This window comes from Micromys minutus (genome assembly GCF_963924665.1).
Source record: "Micromys minutus genome assembly, chromosome: 3".
NCBI lineage: Eukaryota > Metazoa > Chordata > Mammalia > Rodentia > Muridae > Micromys > Micromys minutus.
The window spans coordinates 11,491,866-11,508,117 of record NC_137972.1 but is presented as its reverse complement, the minus strand read 5'-3'; the positions used below and the strand labels follow the sequence as shown (position 1 = coordinate 11,508,117).

Below are 16,252 nucleotides of genomic sequence, written 5' to 3'. Positions count from 1 at the left end.
CCGAAACCCTAGTGTTCGGGCACAGTAGGAAACCAGGCTTGAGGAGAAGGGACTGGAAGTTGGAAACAAGAGGCAAGTGAGATGTTCAGACACAAATGATTGTGTTACTCCCACCCCTTGTCGGAACACCCGATGATCTTGTGAGCATTGCAGAGATCGGAACCATTCCTTTTTATTCAGCACAGAACAGACACAGGGAAGCGAGCACAAGTTCCAGGGAGCAGTCAGAGCTCCTCTTTTCCAGAGTCTTCTTCAGCTTTGTGATCTCTCTGAAAAACACAGCCAAGAGTGCACGGTTAGTGTGACTCTTGAGAAACCTTCAATCCACCCTGGCTTTGAACTTCTGACCTCTTCTGTTACCGACACTGTTCTTGTCTTGTTGAAGAGCTCTCTCACTATGCAGCTCTGGCTGGACTAAACCTATTACGTACTCCAAGCTGGCTTCAAAAGGTGGTGGCCAACCTGTCTCAGCCACCAAAGTACATGGCGCAAGCCACCACACCTTATATGTGAGCTCTTTATTTGAAATTTAAATTACTTCCCATTGGCCCTTTAATAAAAAAATGGAGAAACCCCAAATTCAGTTTGTGTGCACCAGCCCTTTGTAATTCAGCACCTCCAGCTAATAGTGTCCCATTAACTGTATGCTCAGAGTGTCTCTGACCTCTCCATCCACACCACCCTCTGTTCTCATACCCAATGGGGCTGAGGACCCCTGATTCTGTAAGAAACGGAACCCACAGAGAGAACAACACAGGCGTTTTACTTGAACACCCACACTCACCAGCATGTCCTGTAGGAATCTATCGCAGAAGCCTTGGACTTTCTCCACCGTAACTTCTGTGATGGGCAGTGTGTCCCATTTGTCATCCACAGATTCATAAATGGCTAGAGCTGGCAGCTGAGACTCTTTTAGCTGGAAGTAGGATATCACCTTCCCGTTTTCCCTCTTTCCGATGTCCACCAGAACGAAGAGAATCTGAAGAGGGAGACAGCTGAGATCTAGGGGTGGGGGATGGGAAGGGGGCCGTAAAGAGATGCTTGCCATTGCTGCCACTAGGCAGACTGAATCTGTGGCTAGTGTCACATCGTTTTAATTTAAGTTAAAGCCTAGCATGATGGAGTATTCCAAACACTCTTGTGATTCTAGCACTTGGGAGACAGAGGTAGGAGGAGTTCAGTTACCCTTAATTATAACAATTCAGCAAGTTCAAGGTTGGCCTGGGCTATATAAAAATCTATCTATCTATCTATCTATCTATCTATCTATCTATCTACCTACCTACCTACCATTTATCTATTATCTATCTATCTATCTACCTCATCATGATTGAATTTAAATGAATTGGTAGTTTATTTATTTATTTATTTATTTATTTATTTATTTATTTATTGCTTTGGTATTTTATCCCTTTAGTCAAATGTAACTATGTGAATTTAGGGTCAGTGAAATGATTCTCAACCTTCCCAATGCCATGACTCCTTAATACAGTTCCTCATATCCTGGTGATCCCCCCCCACCATCAAATTATTTCATAATTGTAATGTGATTAGTGTTATAAATTATGATGTAACTATCTGTGTTTTCTGATGGTCTGAGGTGACCCCTAGGCTGAGAAGCACGGGTTTGGGGAGATGGCTCACAGGTTACTGTTCTAGCGAGGACCTAAATTTGGCTCTTAGCACACAATACCAGGTGATTTACTGTAACTTTAGCTTCAGGGGACTCTTAAGAGACTCTTTGACAGTCTCTCTGGGCATCCTCACCCACTCCCACAACCTGATAAAAAAATAACATTGTAAGAAAGAGTCTGGGCTTTGAAGACACTTAAGTTTCCCTAAGCTAGAGAGTATAGATCATCCTGTGATTCAAGGCAGAGAATAAGGTTAAGGACCATTCTGTCTTCCTGGCTGTGTGATCTAGGGGCAACTTAGTTACTTTGAGACTCGGTTTTCTTGTTTGTAAGACATACTGGTGGGGGCAGAGATAAAACAAGACAGTGCATTTAGTGATTGTCTTGTGTAGCACATGCTTAGTAAACGTTATTTTCTAGAGTTATTCTAAGAACCTCCACCTCAGGGGCTCCCTGGAGTCATGGATAGTGTGGTCTTCCTTGCTGGATGTATACATGTTGAATATTATAGCTAGTAACAAAACAAAACCATTGTAATAATATGTGGCAGTGAAGGGACTTTAAAGTGTATGGGTTGTGTCTGTCTGGAACTCTATTTTGTACGAGATACAAAGTATCTCTACTTTGAGCCCATAGCAGACTGTGGGAAACTGAAATATAGAAACAAAACTAGAGATGAGCTGGAGAGCAGGAAGAGGACTGTTTGTCTGTGGAGCTGGGAAAGAGGTCTGTCTGGAAAGGAGAGAGAGGACTGTCTGTTTGGGGGGCAGGCAGGAAGAGAGATTGTTTAAGTCAAATCTACCCCAGGTAGAAATCCATGTGGTCTTCTGAAGAGAGGATTGTCAGGAACATTCAGTGCTCCTCATGTCAATGGACCAGTCCTCCCCAAGATAAGTTATGTAATAATCAAATTGATCTTGTTAGAAGGGCTTCTGGTTGATTCTGCAATGCAGGAAGGATGTTTCAGAGATCTCAAGCAGAAGTGCACTCAGAAGTGGGGGAGAGAGGAAGGAGAAAGGCAAAGGGAGGAGGGAGGAGGGAAGAGGGAGGAGGGAGGAAGGAGTGGGATAATAACAATGCACATGATGCACACGGGGTAGGCACCTGGTGCTCAGTAGAGCGCATTGTATCTATACCTTTTGTCTCCCTGCATGTTAGTGTGAAACAACCACAAAGCCACAGCTGGAAGATAGATTACATGGATTTACAACACAAAGTATCTTTAATTTCAATCTTTGTCACTTCTTGCATACTACTTCTTACTTCATGCTCTCAGAACCTTATTATTTCTCTCTTCCCAGTCCCCTCTTCCTTGTGGTGGCAACCATTCCCAACTCACCTGTCTCTGGAAGAGCTTAGCTGCCTTCTGATAGCTGCGCATGCTCTCTTCGTACTCTGGGGAAGCCTTGTTTATCATCAGGAGAAGATGGGTCTGAACCATGGTGTTAAATAAGCCAGCTGCAACCTGTAAAAGTAAGTTTTGCTATAGAAGAAGAAGACGGAGAAGGGGGGAGGGAGGGAGTGAATGAGAGGTGGAGAGAGAGAAGGAGGGAGAGAAGGGGAGAGACAGAGAAGCAGAGATACAGAGATCTGCCTGCACAATGAACGGAATAAGACAAAAGCAAAGAGCCGTCAAGATGGCTTTTAAAAGCTTCACTACCTTGAACGTGTTCAGAACCCATTATATACATGTATGGAATTGTCAAATAATAATCAGAAACATTTTTAACAATTAAAATCATTGGGGATTGGAGAGATGATTCGCGGATGAAGTCCTTCTTATAGAGGACTTGGCTTGGTTCCTGGCGCCCATAGGTGGCTGACAATTGCCCTATAACTCCAGTTCTCAAGAACCCAGTACCCTCTTCCGGCCTTCTCTGGTTCATGCAAACATGTGGTACATGTATATTTAATCCAGCACATATGCATATGCAATACATAAATAAACATTTTGAAAAGTACAATTATGAGCAGGAAGGTGGTGGTGCACACCTTTAATCCCAGCACTAGGGAGGCAGAGGCAACTGGATCTCTGTGATTCGAAGCCGGCCTGGTCTACACAGCTATTTCCAAGGACAGCCAAGGGCTACACAAAGAAAGCCTGTCTCAAAAGACAGAAAAAAATTAAATTAAAATATAAAATAAATACTAAAAGTACAATCATCTGGGGGCTGAAAACACAGCTTAGTGGCTAAGGTTCTGTGCTATCCATGCTCAGGACCAGGGGTTAGCATTCCCCACTATTCCTGGTAGCTCACAGCTGCTTTTAACATCAGCTTTAGGGCATTCAACACCCTCTTCTGGCTTCCGAAGGCACCTGCATGCAAATGGTACACACCCCCAAACAGACAGACAACGTGCACATAATCGCAAAATAATGAAAATAAATCTTAAAACTAAGCCGGACCATTTGGTTTTCAGGCAACTGTGTAGACCACCCTTCATGCCATATACACAAAAATAAACATAAGCAAATAAGTAGCTAAGAGGACATTGTGGAGATGCTGGAAGTCCAAGGTTAAGCCATAATGTATATTATCCTTTGTCACATTCTTTACTCTGGGGTAGCCATCCCAGTATGAGGCTGACAGGCAGCCCTAAGGTCGGATTTATACAGCAACAAGACCATTCAGCATTGGTGGAGCCGGCAGGTGACCTCAGCCTGGCCAGTGTCTGCCTTCTGTCCAGAGACCCTGAGGCAAAAGCATCTGGCCACCCCAATGCCTAGCGGCTGACCCTAGGATCTGTGTGAGATTTTTCTAGCACAGCCGGTCCCAGAAAGACTATAGACAGGCAAACATGGTCAGATGAAGTGTTTCCTAAAGATTTTTCTTGGGCTTTAACAGCAAGTTTGCTTTTCACTGGGGGCACTGTGTGGCAAATAATACAACCTTGCTATGATAATATTTGGAATTATAGTAACTGACTTGTGCTACTTAAATCGAGAGTAGGACCCAGTCTTCCAAAGCAGAAAGAACTCTTGGGGAAAGAGAAGAGAGCCAAGGGGCAAAAAGGCATAGGATGGGGGTGCAGACGTAACTGGTTTAATATCAACAGATATAGCAAAGCCACACACTGAGTGTATACATCAACTGTACACATAGGATCAGGGTATGGCTGTGACTTTCTGCCCAGTTTTTCTAGCACAAATGTTTGTTCCAGCACAGACAAGAAATGGCAGTTACTGAGTGGGTAGCTCTCCAAATGAGAAGGGATTACTTTGGATAGGAGAGAGCCCTAGTACAAACTAAACATGCTGTTCTAAAGAGATTCTTTCCTGACTTTCTCTTGATGTGATTTGCTTTCTCTGCTAATGTTAAGTTTAAAAGGGGCACATCACTGTGTTTTATACACCGCCGTGTGTAAGATGGCAGCTGGGCCAGGCCTAAGGGTTTAAGAGGATGCCTCTTCATATTGTTTGGCTGGCATCCAGGACACTATGACACCAGGGTCATGTGCACAAGGAACATTGGAACATCTTTTCTGAGACCACATGCAGCCCAGTGAATGCAATAGAGACCATGGTGATGCTCCAGGGAAGGAAGACTCTTGTGTTCAACTTGACTGGATTGAGAACCACCTAGGACACACACTTCCGGTCATGTCTGTGAGGGTATTTCTAGAAGAGATTCAATAGAAGGTAGAGGAAACCAATGGGTTTCAGTCCTGGACAAAAGGAAAAGGAAAAGGAAAAGTGATCTGAAGGCCGTATCTGTTTCTCTGTGCTCTGGGTTATGGATGCACTGTGACCAGCTTCACATCCGTGTTTCTTCCCTACAGTGGACTGTGTCTCTCAAACCGTGAGCCAAGTGAAGCCTTCCCTTCCTTAAGCTGCCTCTAGCACATCATTAGAGAAGCAAAGAAGAAAGAAATCTTGATCACAGCCCAAGAAAGGTGGTTTTGTCACTGTCTCAGAGCCAGTGACCGCCAGAGCGGACTTATGCAGCAAGACTCCTGATTCTGAAGGTTTTCATCCAGATACATTGTATTTTGTTTTTTTCTTCTGAGTTGTGTTATAGGCCATTTAGCCTTAGTTTCTCTCTTTGTCTAATAGGGAGGGAGGAACCGGCTCATCTTAAAGGGTTAGTAAAGATATTAGCATAAACAACAGGCTAGGTGTTCAAGGAGAGACAGTCACTAGCGGTGGAGGGAACATGTCTGTTCTGGGAGCAAAGAGTCTTCATGACACAAGGGCGTGAAAGACCGACCACTGGGATCAGTGTTTACCATTGGGCTGTACTCCGTTACCCAGTGAAGGTTGTTCATGTGGATGAAACGGCTCAATTTGGCGGCATCTAGATTTTCAATGTCTTCAGCATCCAAATGTAGTTGTTTATTATCAACCTGGATTAAAAACAAAAACAAAACAAGACACATCAAAGGACGGAGTGACCCCTCTCCAGCATCCTTTGAGATCACTGGTAAACGGCATTTGATTATGGATAGGAGACAGACACAGAGCACAGCTCCAAAGAAGGAAGTAAGTTTCCTACCCCCTGGGGAATCTTTCCTCTACTTGTATTTTAAGGGCTATTTTTATGGAATATAATCACTGATATATTGAATTTTCCATCAGTGCAGCTGTTCTGAATCCCATTTTCTTAACTTCTGGCCTATTTTCCATTTAGTTACTTCCCATGATTCTCATCTGGCTGGGAAGTTGCTCAAACTCGATTTATCCCTCTAAGGACTGCCAGCGTGTGTTGCGTAACATGTAGCTTTTAACATGCCAGACTCTAGTACTATTGGGCAGTTACACCTCCCCATTGGACGTTAGAACATACTCACATATTTAAAAAAAAAAAACAAAACAAAGGAACAGAACCTTAAAAGACTACCTTAAGCACATAAAGTTAGAAAATAATGAATGCAAAGGTATAGAAAACATACTTCTAAGTTAGAATTTTCTGGGGGGAACAATCCACCCAATGCACTAGCAACAGTGGTCTGTGGTAGAGCACAGGTTATCCAGGCATATATGAGTTCCTAGGCTCAGCTCCTAGCAGCAAACACCCAGACACGGTACTAGAGACTTGTGGATCTGCTGGTTGGATGCGCACCCGGGATGCAGGAAGCTCTAGGTTTGATCTCCAGCATTCTCTGAATAGACACATCGACTTCTGCAAGCCCGGTGCTCTCGAAGAAGAGGCTGGAGGATCAGAAACTCAAGGGGCCTCCGCTACACCGTGAGTCTGAGGCCAGAGGTCGGGTGAAGTCAGTTGGTACGTAGGCAGGTGTGCTGAAATCCAACACACCTTCAGTAGGAACACTGAGAAAAAAGTACAGTAGGAAAGGTCTCTGTGGGAGGGAGAGAGGGAGGGAGGGGGAGGGAGAGAGGGAGGGAGGGGGAGGGAGAGAGGGAGAGGGAGTCTCTTTTGAATCTTCTCTGTTGCTTAGGGTGCTTAGGGTCTGGCTTGCCAGCTGGCGGAATATCTCACACTTAAGCCTTTGGTATTACAGCCCACTGAAGCCATCATCATCATCATCATCATAATCAAGGCCCTCTTAAAATCGACTATGTCCAAATGCTTGAAGATTATTTTTCTAGGACGGAGAAGCCTGGCATCTGTGAGCAGCTGGCCTGCAGCACGTGGACCAGGAGGCGCCGCCCTGCGTCCCGCCGCCTTTCCAGGCAGTTCTTCGGTTTCCCAGAACTGGAGAACCGGAGGCGCCAGGAACACCAGGTGTTTCTGGACAAGGGGATGCGGAGAGGGACGGAGCGTGTGCAGCAGGGATAAAGTTTCTTCCCTGGGCAGTGAGAGACCTTTGCTAAGCCGCCCCCTCCCCTGCAGGCTCTCTAATGGCTGGGGTTCTTCCAACAAAGCATATTCAATTATTTCATTATTTCCTAAACTAATAAACGCAGGAGGCTTCATGTGCAGGGTGCCTAGAGGCAGCACTTGAACAGGAAGCGTGCTTTCCACCAGGGGATCATTTGCCTAATGCAGGGTAGAGAAAGCTCTATCCTAGAATAAGGCTTTTGGGGAACGTTTTAAACAACTATTTTGCCAGGGATTGGAAAGAGTTTTACTTAAGATATCCTCCCCAGGGAGAGAGACGTCAAAAGCAAAGGAGAGCATCTGGAAGGGCTTTGGGCTCAGGAGGGTTGTTTAAAACACTGCTCATGCCCAGCCCTTTGCTAGGAGGGGGTATTCCTTCGCATTCCGAGAGCTCTCTGACAAAATGCAGCCTTTTCAGAAAATGCATTAAAACTTATCTTAACTTGTTTATATTCCTTCGTTTCTGTTTTTATTTTTATTTTTTTATTTCAGACAAGATTTTATGAAGTGAGGTTGGGTGTTGGTTTTCAGTGTAGCCAAGATGAATCTGAACTCCAGGTCCTCCCTGTCCCACCCCCTAGGTCCTGGAAGTACAGGCGTGCACCACCGCGCCCTGCCACCAGGGCGCCTTGTCCTGTCCATCTTCTCTTATACAGCAGCTTCAGAATGACAATTCAGTCATAAAGTAACTTGGGTAGGGCTGAAAAGTGACTTAATCTTGGTTTTATCCCCTCCTCACACATATGCACACACATATGTACACTCACGAGCACACACACGTTCACACCCACCCACACTCACACACACACACACACACTCACACCCACCCACACTCACACTCACACACACTCATACACATGCATGTACAGACACACATATGCACACACACATGTACACTCACGAGCACACACACATTCACACCCACCCACACTCACACCCACCCACACTCACACACACTCACACTCACACACACTCACACATATGCATGTACAGACACACACATGCACACACACATGTACACTCATGAGCACACACACATTCACACCCACCCACACTCACACACACACACACACATATACACTCACACAAATGCATGCAGACACACACATTATTCAGTATGTTTGTATGTCCTGTAGCCCAGGATGGCTTTAAGCTCGCTGTGTAGCTAACGGTGACCTTCAGCTCCTGAGTCTTCCTGCCAGTGTCCAAGGTGTGTCCTTACAGGTATGCACCACCATGTTCAGCTAAACACATACGTTATGAAAGTGTAATTATTTGATGCATATTACTTCTGTCTTTTACATAGTCATTTCTCCCCTCATCTGGTACGGCACATCTCTTATGCCAAGCACTCAAGAGTCACTGAACGGGGGTCAAGAATGACACTGTGCCTCTCATATCCTGCTGGGTGAGAGTTGGGATAACTTTATTTCTTAAAATAGAAATGAATAAGAAAACCTGAAGGTGTACAGACATTTGCATAATAGGGCAGGCTCACAGTCCGTGGACTCCAGGAATTGGATCCCTGTGAGGATTACAGCTCTGTGGAGCTGTTTGGAAAAGCAGAGGGTCTCCACGCTCACTCACGGGCTGGATTGCTAACAGCCACATTGTTACCTGCAACTTCTTACTGTTCCTTGAATTTTGCTTAGGCAATTCCTGGAAACGTTCATATGAGTCAGGCTGCACTGGTTTTGGAGAGTAGGTTTCTTTCCTAGTTTGCTTTCTATTGCTGTGCTGAAGACTTTGGCCAAAGCAACCTGAGAAAGAAAGGGCTTATCTATCATCAAGGGAAGCCAAACGGGAACCTGGAGGCAGGAAGTGAATCAGAGACTGTGGACTCTGCTTACTGGCTGCTTCTATCTGGTCCCTGCCTCAGGTTCCTGCCTCGGGTCCCTGCCTCGGGTCCCTGCCTCGGGTCCCTGCCTCGGGTCCCTGCCTCGGGTCCCTGCCTCGGGTCCCTGCCTCGGGTCCCTGCCTCGGGTTCCTGCCTCGGGTTCCTGCCTCGGGTTCCTGCCTCGGGTTCCTGCCTCGGGTCCCTGCCTCGGGTTCCTGCCTTGGGTTCCTGCCTGGGCTTCCCTCAGTGATGAACAGTGACTGTTCCACTGAATGAACCCTCTTTCCCACATGGGTGTTGGTGATGGTCTTTATCACAGCCACAGAGGCTCTAAGGCAGATGTGACATTGTTGTTACGGGAGAATTGAGAAGGATTTTGGTAGCTTTGGGCTATAAAAGCCATTGAGTGTTCAGAGGCCTCTATTGTGTGGGAGGTTTGGGAAGCAATGCTGACTGCAGTATAGATGTTAGAGGCCTGACTTGTGAAAGTCTTGAGGCAAGTTTGAGAGTTCTTCGTGTGATATTTTAAATTGAGACTATGGAGTTCTGGACAACTGAGGCTGGAGAATCAGCTGTGGTCAAGAAGAGACCAGCATCACTGAGGTGAAATCTTCTGGGAATGCTTGCTTCGGGTAATCACACAGAAGCTGTGGTTAAAGAGGGGCCAAGGCTGCATCTCATGCTGTTAGCCAAACTCCATAAACCTTTAAGAGTCTGCCTCGCATTTCTGATTTTGGCAGCGTGAAAGGGTCATGGGGAGCTGCTGAACCTCATTAAAGAGTGACAATGTGAAAGTCCCTGAAGAGAGTTCAGGAAAGGCCGTTGGTGAGGATTCAGTCTGAGCTGCAGTTGAAGATCCCAGCGTATCTGAGATGCCAGGACTGGGTGATAACCACCAAGGGCAGTGATAGGCATGATGTGGAGCCAATATGAGCCTCCTGGGCAAGCTACGTGTGCTCTGACAGGGACACATGCATGAATAGCAGAGCCAGAGTGAATGTTCACCAAGCCCTCTGGAGCCCAGAAGACCGGGAGTCCCAGACACTGGGCAATGAGTTATTGACCATGTCGAATGGTTTTGCTTTGATTTGATTATGTCTGTCCCCTCTTTCTTACCTTCTTGGCATAAGAAAATATTTAACTTTTTAAAAAAGATTTATCTATTTCATTATATATGAGTACACTGTAGCTGTCTTCAGACACAACAGAAGAAGAGGGCATCAGATCTCATTACAGATGGTTGTGAGCCACCATGTGGTTGCTGGGATTTGAACTCTGGAAGAGCAGTCAGTGGTCTTAACTGCTGAGCCATCTCTCCAGCCTGAAAATATCTAACTTTTAAATATTATTTTTTCCACAGAAGCCCATAACTTTGGAGTATTAGAAGGACTTTAGTTATTTTAGAGAGACTTTAAACTTTTAAAGAGACTTCGGATATTTTTAAAGAGAATGTACTCTTGAAGTGTTGGAAATATGAAAGCCTGTGGGACTTTAAAAGTTATTGATGTTTTACGTTGTGATATGAACATTAATATGAGATTTGGGAGGTGAACAAAGACCCCCCAAGAGTGATACATTTGTGTGTCAAATTGAGAAGGAGTCAATTTCACCGGCTTGTTTTTGTCAACCTGACCCAACTTAGAGTCATTTGGAAAGATGGCTCCTTAAGGCTGGTGTAATAGGCAAGACTGTCAGGCATTTTCTTAATTAATAATTGACTGAAAATTAATTCTTAATTGATTATTGATGTGGGAGGACCCAGACTGCTGTAGGTATTGACTCTTTCATGGTAGTGGTCCTGAGTTCTATAAGCAAGCAAGCTGAGCAAGCCATGGAGAGCAAGCCAGTGAGCAGCATCCCTCCATGGCCTATGCATCAGCTCCTGCCTCCAGGTTCCTGCCTTGAGCCTACCCCAACTACTGTAACATGAAATTCGAAGAAGAAACTAACCCTTTCTCAAGCTACTTTTGGTCATACTGCTTCACCACAGCAACAGAAACCCCACTCTTGCCGGGCCAATAATAATGAGTCAATATTCTTGTATTTAACCATTATTTCCTCTTATCTTCACGTATACTCTTACTGTTGTGAATCCAGCAACTCTAAATTCTGAAAAAAAATGCTACCAAACTATATAGTATCTAAATTAAATCCTGCTCTATAACCCTTGGGCTTGCGATATTCATGACAGGGGTTTAAGGAAATGGTTTGAGATAAAGTTTTGAAATAGAGACTTCAGAATAAGGAACATTAAATTAATACAGCCTAGTGTATAAATAGAGATTTTCTTTCTGGGCCAGAGAAATGGGTCAGTGGTTAAGAGTGCTTGTGACTCTTGTGGAGAACCCGAAACCAGGTCTCAGTACTCACTTCAGAGCTGTCTATAACTCCAGCTCCAGTGGGTCCGACACAGTATTCTAACCTTAGCAGCACAGAGACAACAAAGGAAGTCAGGACTGGAACTCAAGCAGGTCAGGAAGCAGGAGCTGATGCAGAGGCCATGGAGGGATGTTACTTACTGGCTTGCTTCCCCTGGCTTGCTCAGCCTGCTTTCTTATAGAACCCAGGTCTACCAGCCCAGGGATGGCACCACCCACGGGGGGCTGGGCCCTTGATCACTAGTTGAGAAAATGCCTTACAGCTGGATCTCATGGAGGCATTTCCTCAACTGAGGCTCCTTTGTGATAACTCCAGCTTGTGTCAAGTTGACACAAAACCAGCCAGTACGCACTCATAAATGCACAAGAATCATTACAAGAGTTCTGAGAAGATTGTTCCTTGAGTGTTTCACAGAGCCACTGTGATGCAGTAGACAGGGGACAGAGGGCAGGGACTCATCGCTACCTGATTGCTGGGAAACTTCTGAGTTGCTTCAATCTACCAGAACTTCCCCCCTACTGAAAATCCACGGGTCATATTCTTCTTCCATGTCTTATGAGAAGTATAATAGTGGTCACCATAGATACACATAGACACGGTCGTACACACAGATGGGCAGACAGACAGACAGGCACACAAGCATACACACCACACTGCGGGGTGGGGGGATGGAAAACTGAAAATGATAAAATGTGGACCTAGGTTGAAAGAAGTTCCCAGAAGGTTTGCAACAGGCTTGCGTTCCCCAGTGCAAAATAAAACGCTCTTGGTTTTTCTTTATTAAAGTTATTCTGAACTCCTGAACAATATTCCTATTAATATATGTAGCAGGCCTCTGGAGATGTAAACCAGGAAAAGAGTTTATGTAACAGTCGGCCTGAAAACTCCAACCTTTCCCAGCGCTGCCAACAAAGTGGCACAAAACCAGCCTGTTTATTTTCTGGCATGGCACATAAATTTTGTCCACCAAAGTTCCAAGACTAGACTCAGAGTAGGGTTGTCGCTAGTGGTTGACATAAAACAGATGCTACAGAAGGGGGCAGAGCTCAAAAGAGCCACCAACAGGGCTTTACAAAGAATACAGTGTAAGCAAGGTTTACCCTACAGGCAGGATTGCTCAGCTGTTTTGTGGGTACCGGGTGGATAGCCTTGAACCCGTGGTCAACCTGTGGTCCTCCTGCCTTAGACTCCTGACTGCTGGGCTCACAGGGCTGCCTCTGATTGCTTGGCAAAGCACCCTGTATGCCTCATTAAAAAATATATATATATATATATGGATGGATATTTTGCCTATGTGTAAGTCTGTGACCCACATGTGTCTGAGAAGGCCAGATGGGGAGTCAGATCTCCTGGAACTGCAGTTGAGAGATGCAGTGTGTCTACTGGAGATGAATCCCGGTCCTCTGCAAGACCACCCAGCACTCTTATCCTCCGGGCTGTCTCTCCAGACACTGCAGTCCCTTAGTAAACTTCACGTAGTCTACTTTGCTGAGCTAGCAAGGTCTCTTGCTTCGAGTATCTTTTCCTGATAATCCATCTTCATTCTTTGCTTCCGAGATAATCTTGCTAAGACTCACTCCTGTCCACGTTGCTCTTCTTATCTGAAGGCTTTGGGGGCTTCCAGATACCAATCAAGTTAAGTAGAAATCTAAGATACTGGTACTGTGGTTTTAGCACACATATGGTTCTCATAAACCCTTCCCATCTTCTTTCCTTGATGCCCTGGTACCTAGCTGATTTTTAAGTACATTTGCTTTTCTCCTCTACCCATGATCCTCCTTTAGAGCACTCAAGCTTATCCAACATAGACTTCCCGGTTTAATTGTCCCTTGTGTATTATTTTATTTTCCGAATTTACACACTATTTCTACTCACGTAACACCTTCCCTACTGCGATGTTCTGTATTAGTGTATTGATTATAATCTTAGCTCCATTTTAAGATCTACGAGAGCAGACAGCTCATTCAAGGAGTTATTATCACCAGTCCCTTATACATAAGAGCTAAGAAAGTGTTTGATAAACTTAAGTCAACTACTCAGCCTATAAAAATATAAAATTATAGGGCTGGGCACGTAGCTCAGTTGGTAGTGTGCTTGCCTAATACACAGGAAGCCCTGGGTTTGATTCCCCTGCACTGCCTAGGTGGGGCATTCCTGTAATCTTAGTATTTGGCAAGTGGAGGATCAGAAGTTTTAGGTAATCTTCATTTATGTATCAAATGGCCATCCTGAGCTACATGAAAACTCATCATATATATGAATATGTGTATATATGCCTATGTATATATGATCTATACCATAAAACTCCTGGTCTCTGTCTATCTGTCTGCCACACCATCCCTGGTGTGTGTGTGTGTGTGTGTGTGTGTGTGTGTGTGTGTGCAAGGTCACTGATTAACATGACCTTAGAGATAATCAGGTCAGACATCTTGTTCTATAGGTGTAAGAAGCTAAGCAGCTGGCCCACCCATTTGCCTGACAAGTGGCTGAGCAGCGTCTTTCCTGCCACATCTTGGCTCTCAGTTCCTGTCCTCTTTGAGCCTCCTCCCCACCTGTTTTGCCAGCCTGAGCTGAGTCACTATCCTGGTCAACAATGTCCCTGAACTTGGCACCAGAGTTAACGTCAAAGACGTTCATTCCTGTCTCCCAAGGGAGAACTAGAGGAAGGCTGGCACCTCACGCCCAACTTACCAATCGAAAGAGGCAGATGCCGTTGCTGGTGACATTGTAGTGGGTCAGGACCTCAGAATGGTTGCTGATTCCAAAAGACACATCTTGGAACTGTGGTGCCATGCTCCGGAACACAGACACAATTGGTGTCTCTAAATCCTAAAAACAAAGCAAAACAAACAAAGAAGAGAAAAAGACAAAGCCACAAGTCGTTTTTGAGAGAAGAGATGTAGAGGGAAGAAAAATATGCCCATGCCAGAAGTTAAAGGTTTGGCTACTTGTAGTGGCCCGGACTCTGTGAGAATATAAGTTATTATTATGAATTCTACCTGTAGCTGAGGGACACCTTGGCTTCCAGAGGTCTTCGAAGTTAGACTGTACAACCATTCATACACCCAGGGAGGCAAATGTTTTGGGAATAATATGTGGAGAAACAGGGGGATGTAAAACTAAGGAGTTGGTGCTTAGCGTGGTCCTTGGGAGATGTGCAGGAACTGTCCTCTCTTTCAGAGGATCTTCAGTGGCTTGTGCATGAAGGTACTTAATGGCCAGTGCACCTCTCGCAGTCAGGAAGCTGTGGAGCCAGTCAGGAGTGATGACCTCTCTCCTCACCCAGACCCTGGCACTGTGGTCCTTGCTGTGGTACGATGGCTCTCCACAGAAGTTCCAGCCCGTACACAAGAGTCCACCCGTTTCCCCTGCATCTCAAAGAGCCCTCGTGAAAGGAGAAGGGAAGATGCCACTCTCGCATCTCGGATTGCAAGACAGAAGGAAGGCAGTTGTTCACTTAGAAGCTGTGGACATTTGTTGGCTGGTCTGTAACCTGGGCTTTTAATCGAATTGCTCAGGACACGGTTTCGCCATCTGGTGGTGTTTTGTGTTACTGCACCCTTCCAGTTTGCTCTTCTGAAGCTCAAAACCAACCCCTTAGCACCAAAACCTGCTTCCGGCTGGCACCCCATCGCAGCCATTTCCAGCTGTGCACACTGAATGGACAGAAAGACTGTGAGCTGGAATCAAGTAGACAAGAAGGTCTGAATAGGTGCTGGGTTAGCTGTGACGATTGCCAGTTGCTATTACCAGAGCGAGAGGGAAAGTCTGGGAGTAGATTCTCTCCTTGAGCGAAGCAAGAGCACACTGCATGTTCTAGGCCAGCCTGAGTTATGAGACCCTATCTCGAATAATAAAGAAATGAATAAAATTTAAAAGTGCCTCGACCTTCACTTCTGCCGATGGACAAGGCACTATGGGAATACGGGTGGGGCGTATCACAAACCTGGAAGAAGCCTATGACGGCCACTTCAGCTGCAGCGATGAGTTCCACGGTAGCAGGAATGTCTGGGAGCCATATGGGTTCCTGGGTAGTGCTGAGACCACCTGCAGTCAAGAGGGGCGAAGCTGTGGGCAACACACATCTTTACCCAGAAACTCCTCGCTTCCACATTTCCCCTCTCTTCTCCTTATGACAAACTTCTTTATGGCCACAACACCGTCCCACCCCCATCCCAACTTTTTTTTTTTTTTTTTTTCTCTTCTTTCTTTTACCCGAGGCTTCTTCAGCATTTGCTGTAACCTCTGGAACCAGCCCACACACGAGGACAACTGAGAGGACTAGGCAGCCGGACCTGGCGATTGTCATTATTTTTCTCTGGTGCCGACCAACCGTAAATGTGGGGTGCGGACCCACGGCAGGCTGAGGAACTGAAGCGAGTACGTGTCATCAGAGCGCTGGGAACTGTGCAGCTGGCTGCAGGGCAGCTTTCACCTTTTGTGACAAATGGCTCCAAGTGGCAGGGCTCTGGAACATAGCCAACCAGAAGAAAGTCGGGTCCATTCGCTTAAATAATAATTAAAAAAAATATATATAGATGTAGGTACTCCATGCCGCGTATTGATTTAAGCAGGTTGTGAATAGAGCTGTGACCTGTCCCTCAGCTCAGATTGTTGATGGG

At 45.6% G+C, this 16,252-nt stretch overlaps 1 protein-coding gene across 1 annotated transcript; it reads right to left on the bottom strand.

Annotated features, from left to right (window-relative positions):
• Positions 1-224: 224 nt before the first annotated feature.
• ERP27 (endoplasmic reticulum protein 27) lies at positions 225-15,939 on the bottom strand (the record flags this gene model as incomplete). The annotated part of the gene is made up of 7 exons (XM_080913720.1): positions 225-269; positions 785-979; positions 2,974-3,099; positions 5,862-5,978; positions 14,322-14,459; positions 15,577-15,677; positions 15,846-15,939. The coding sequence occupies 7 exons, from the start codon at positions 15,937-15,939 to the stop codon at positions 225-227; spliced, it is 816 nt and encodes a 271-aa protein (XP_080769846.1).
• Between the last annotated feature and the right edge of the window lie 313 nt (positions 15,940-16,252).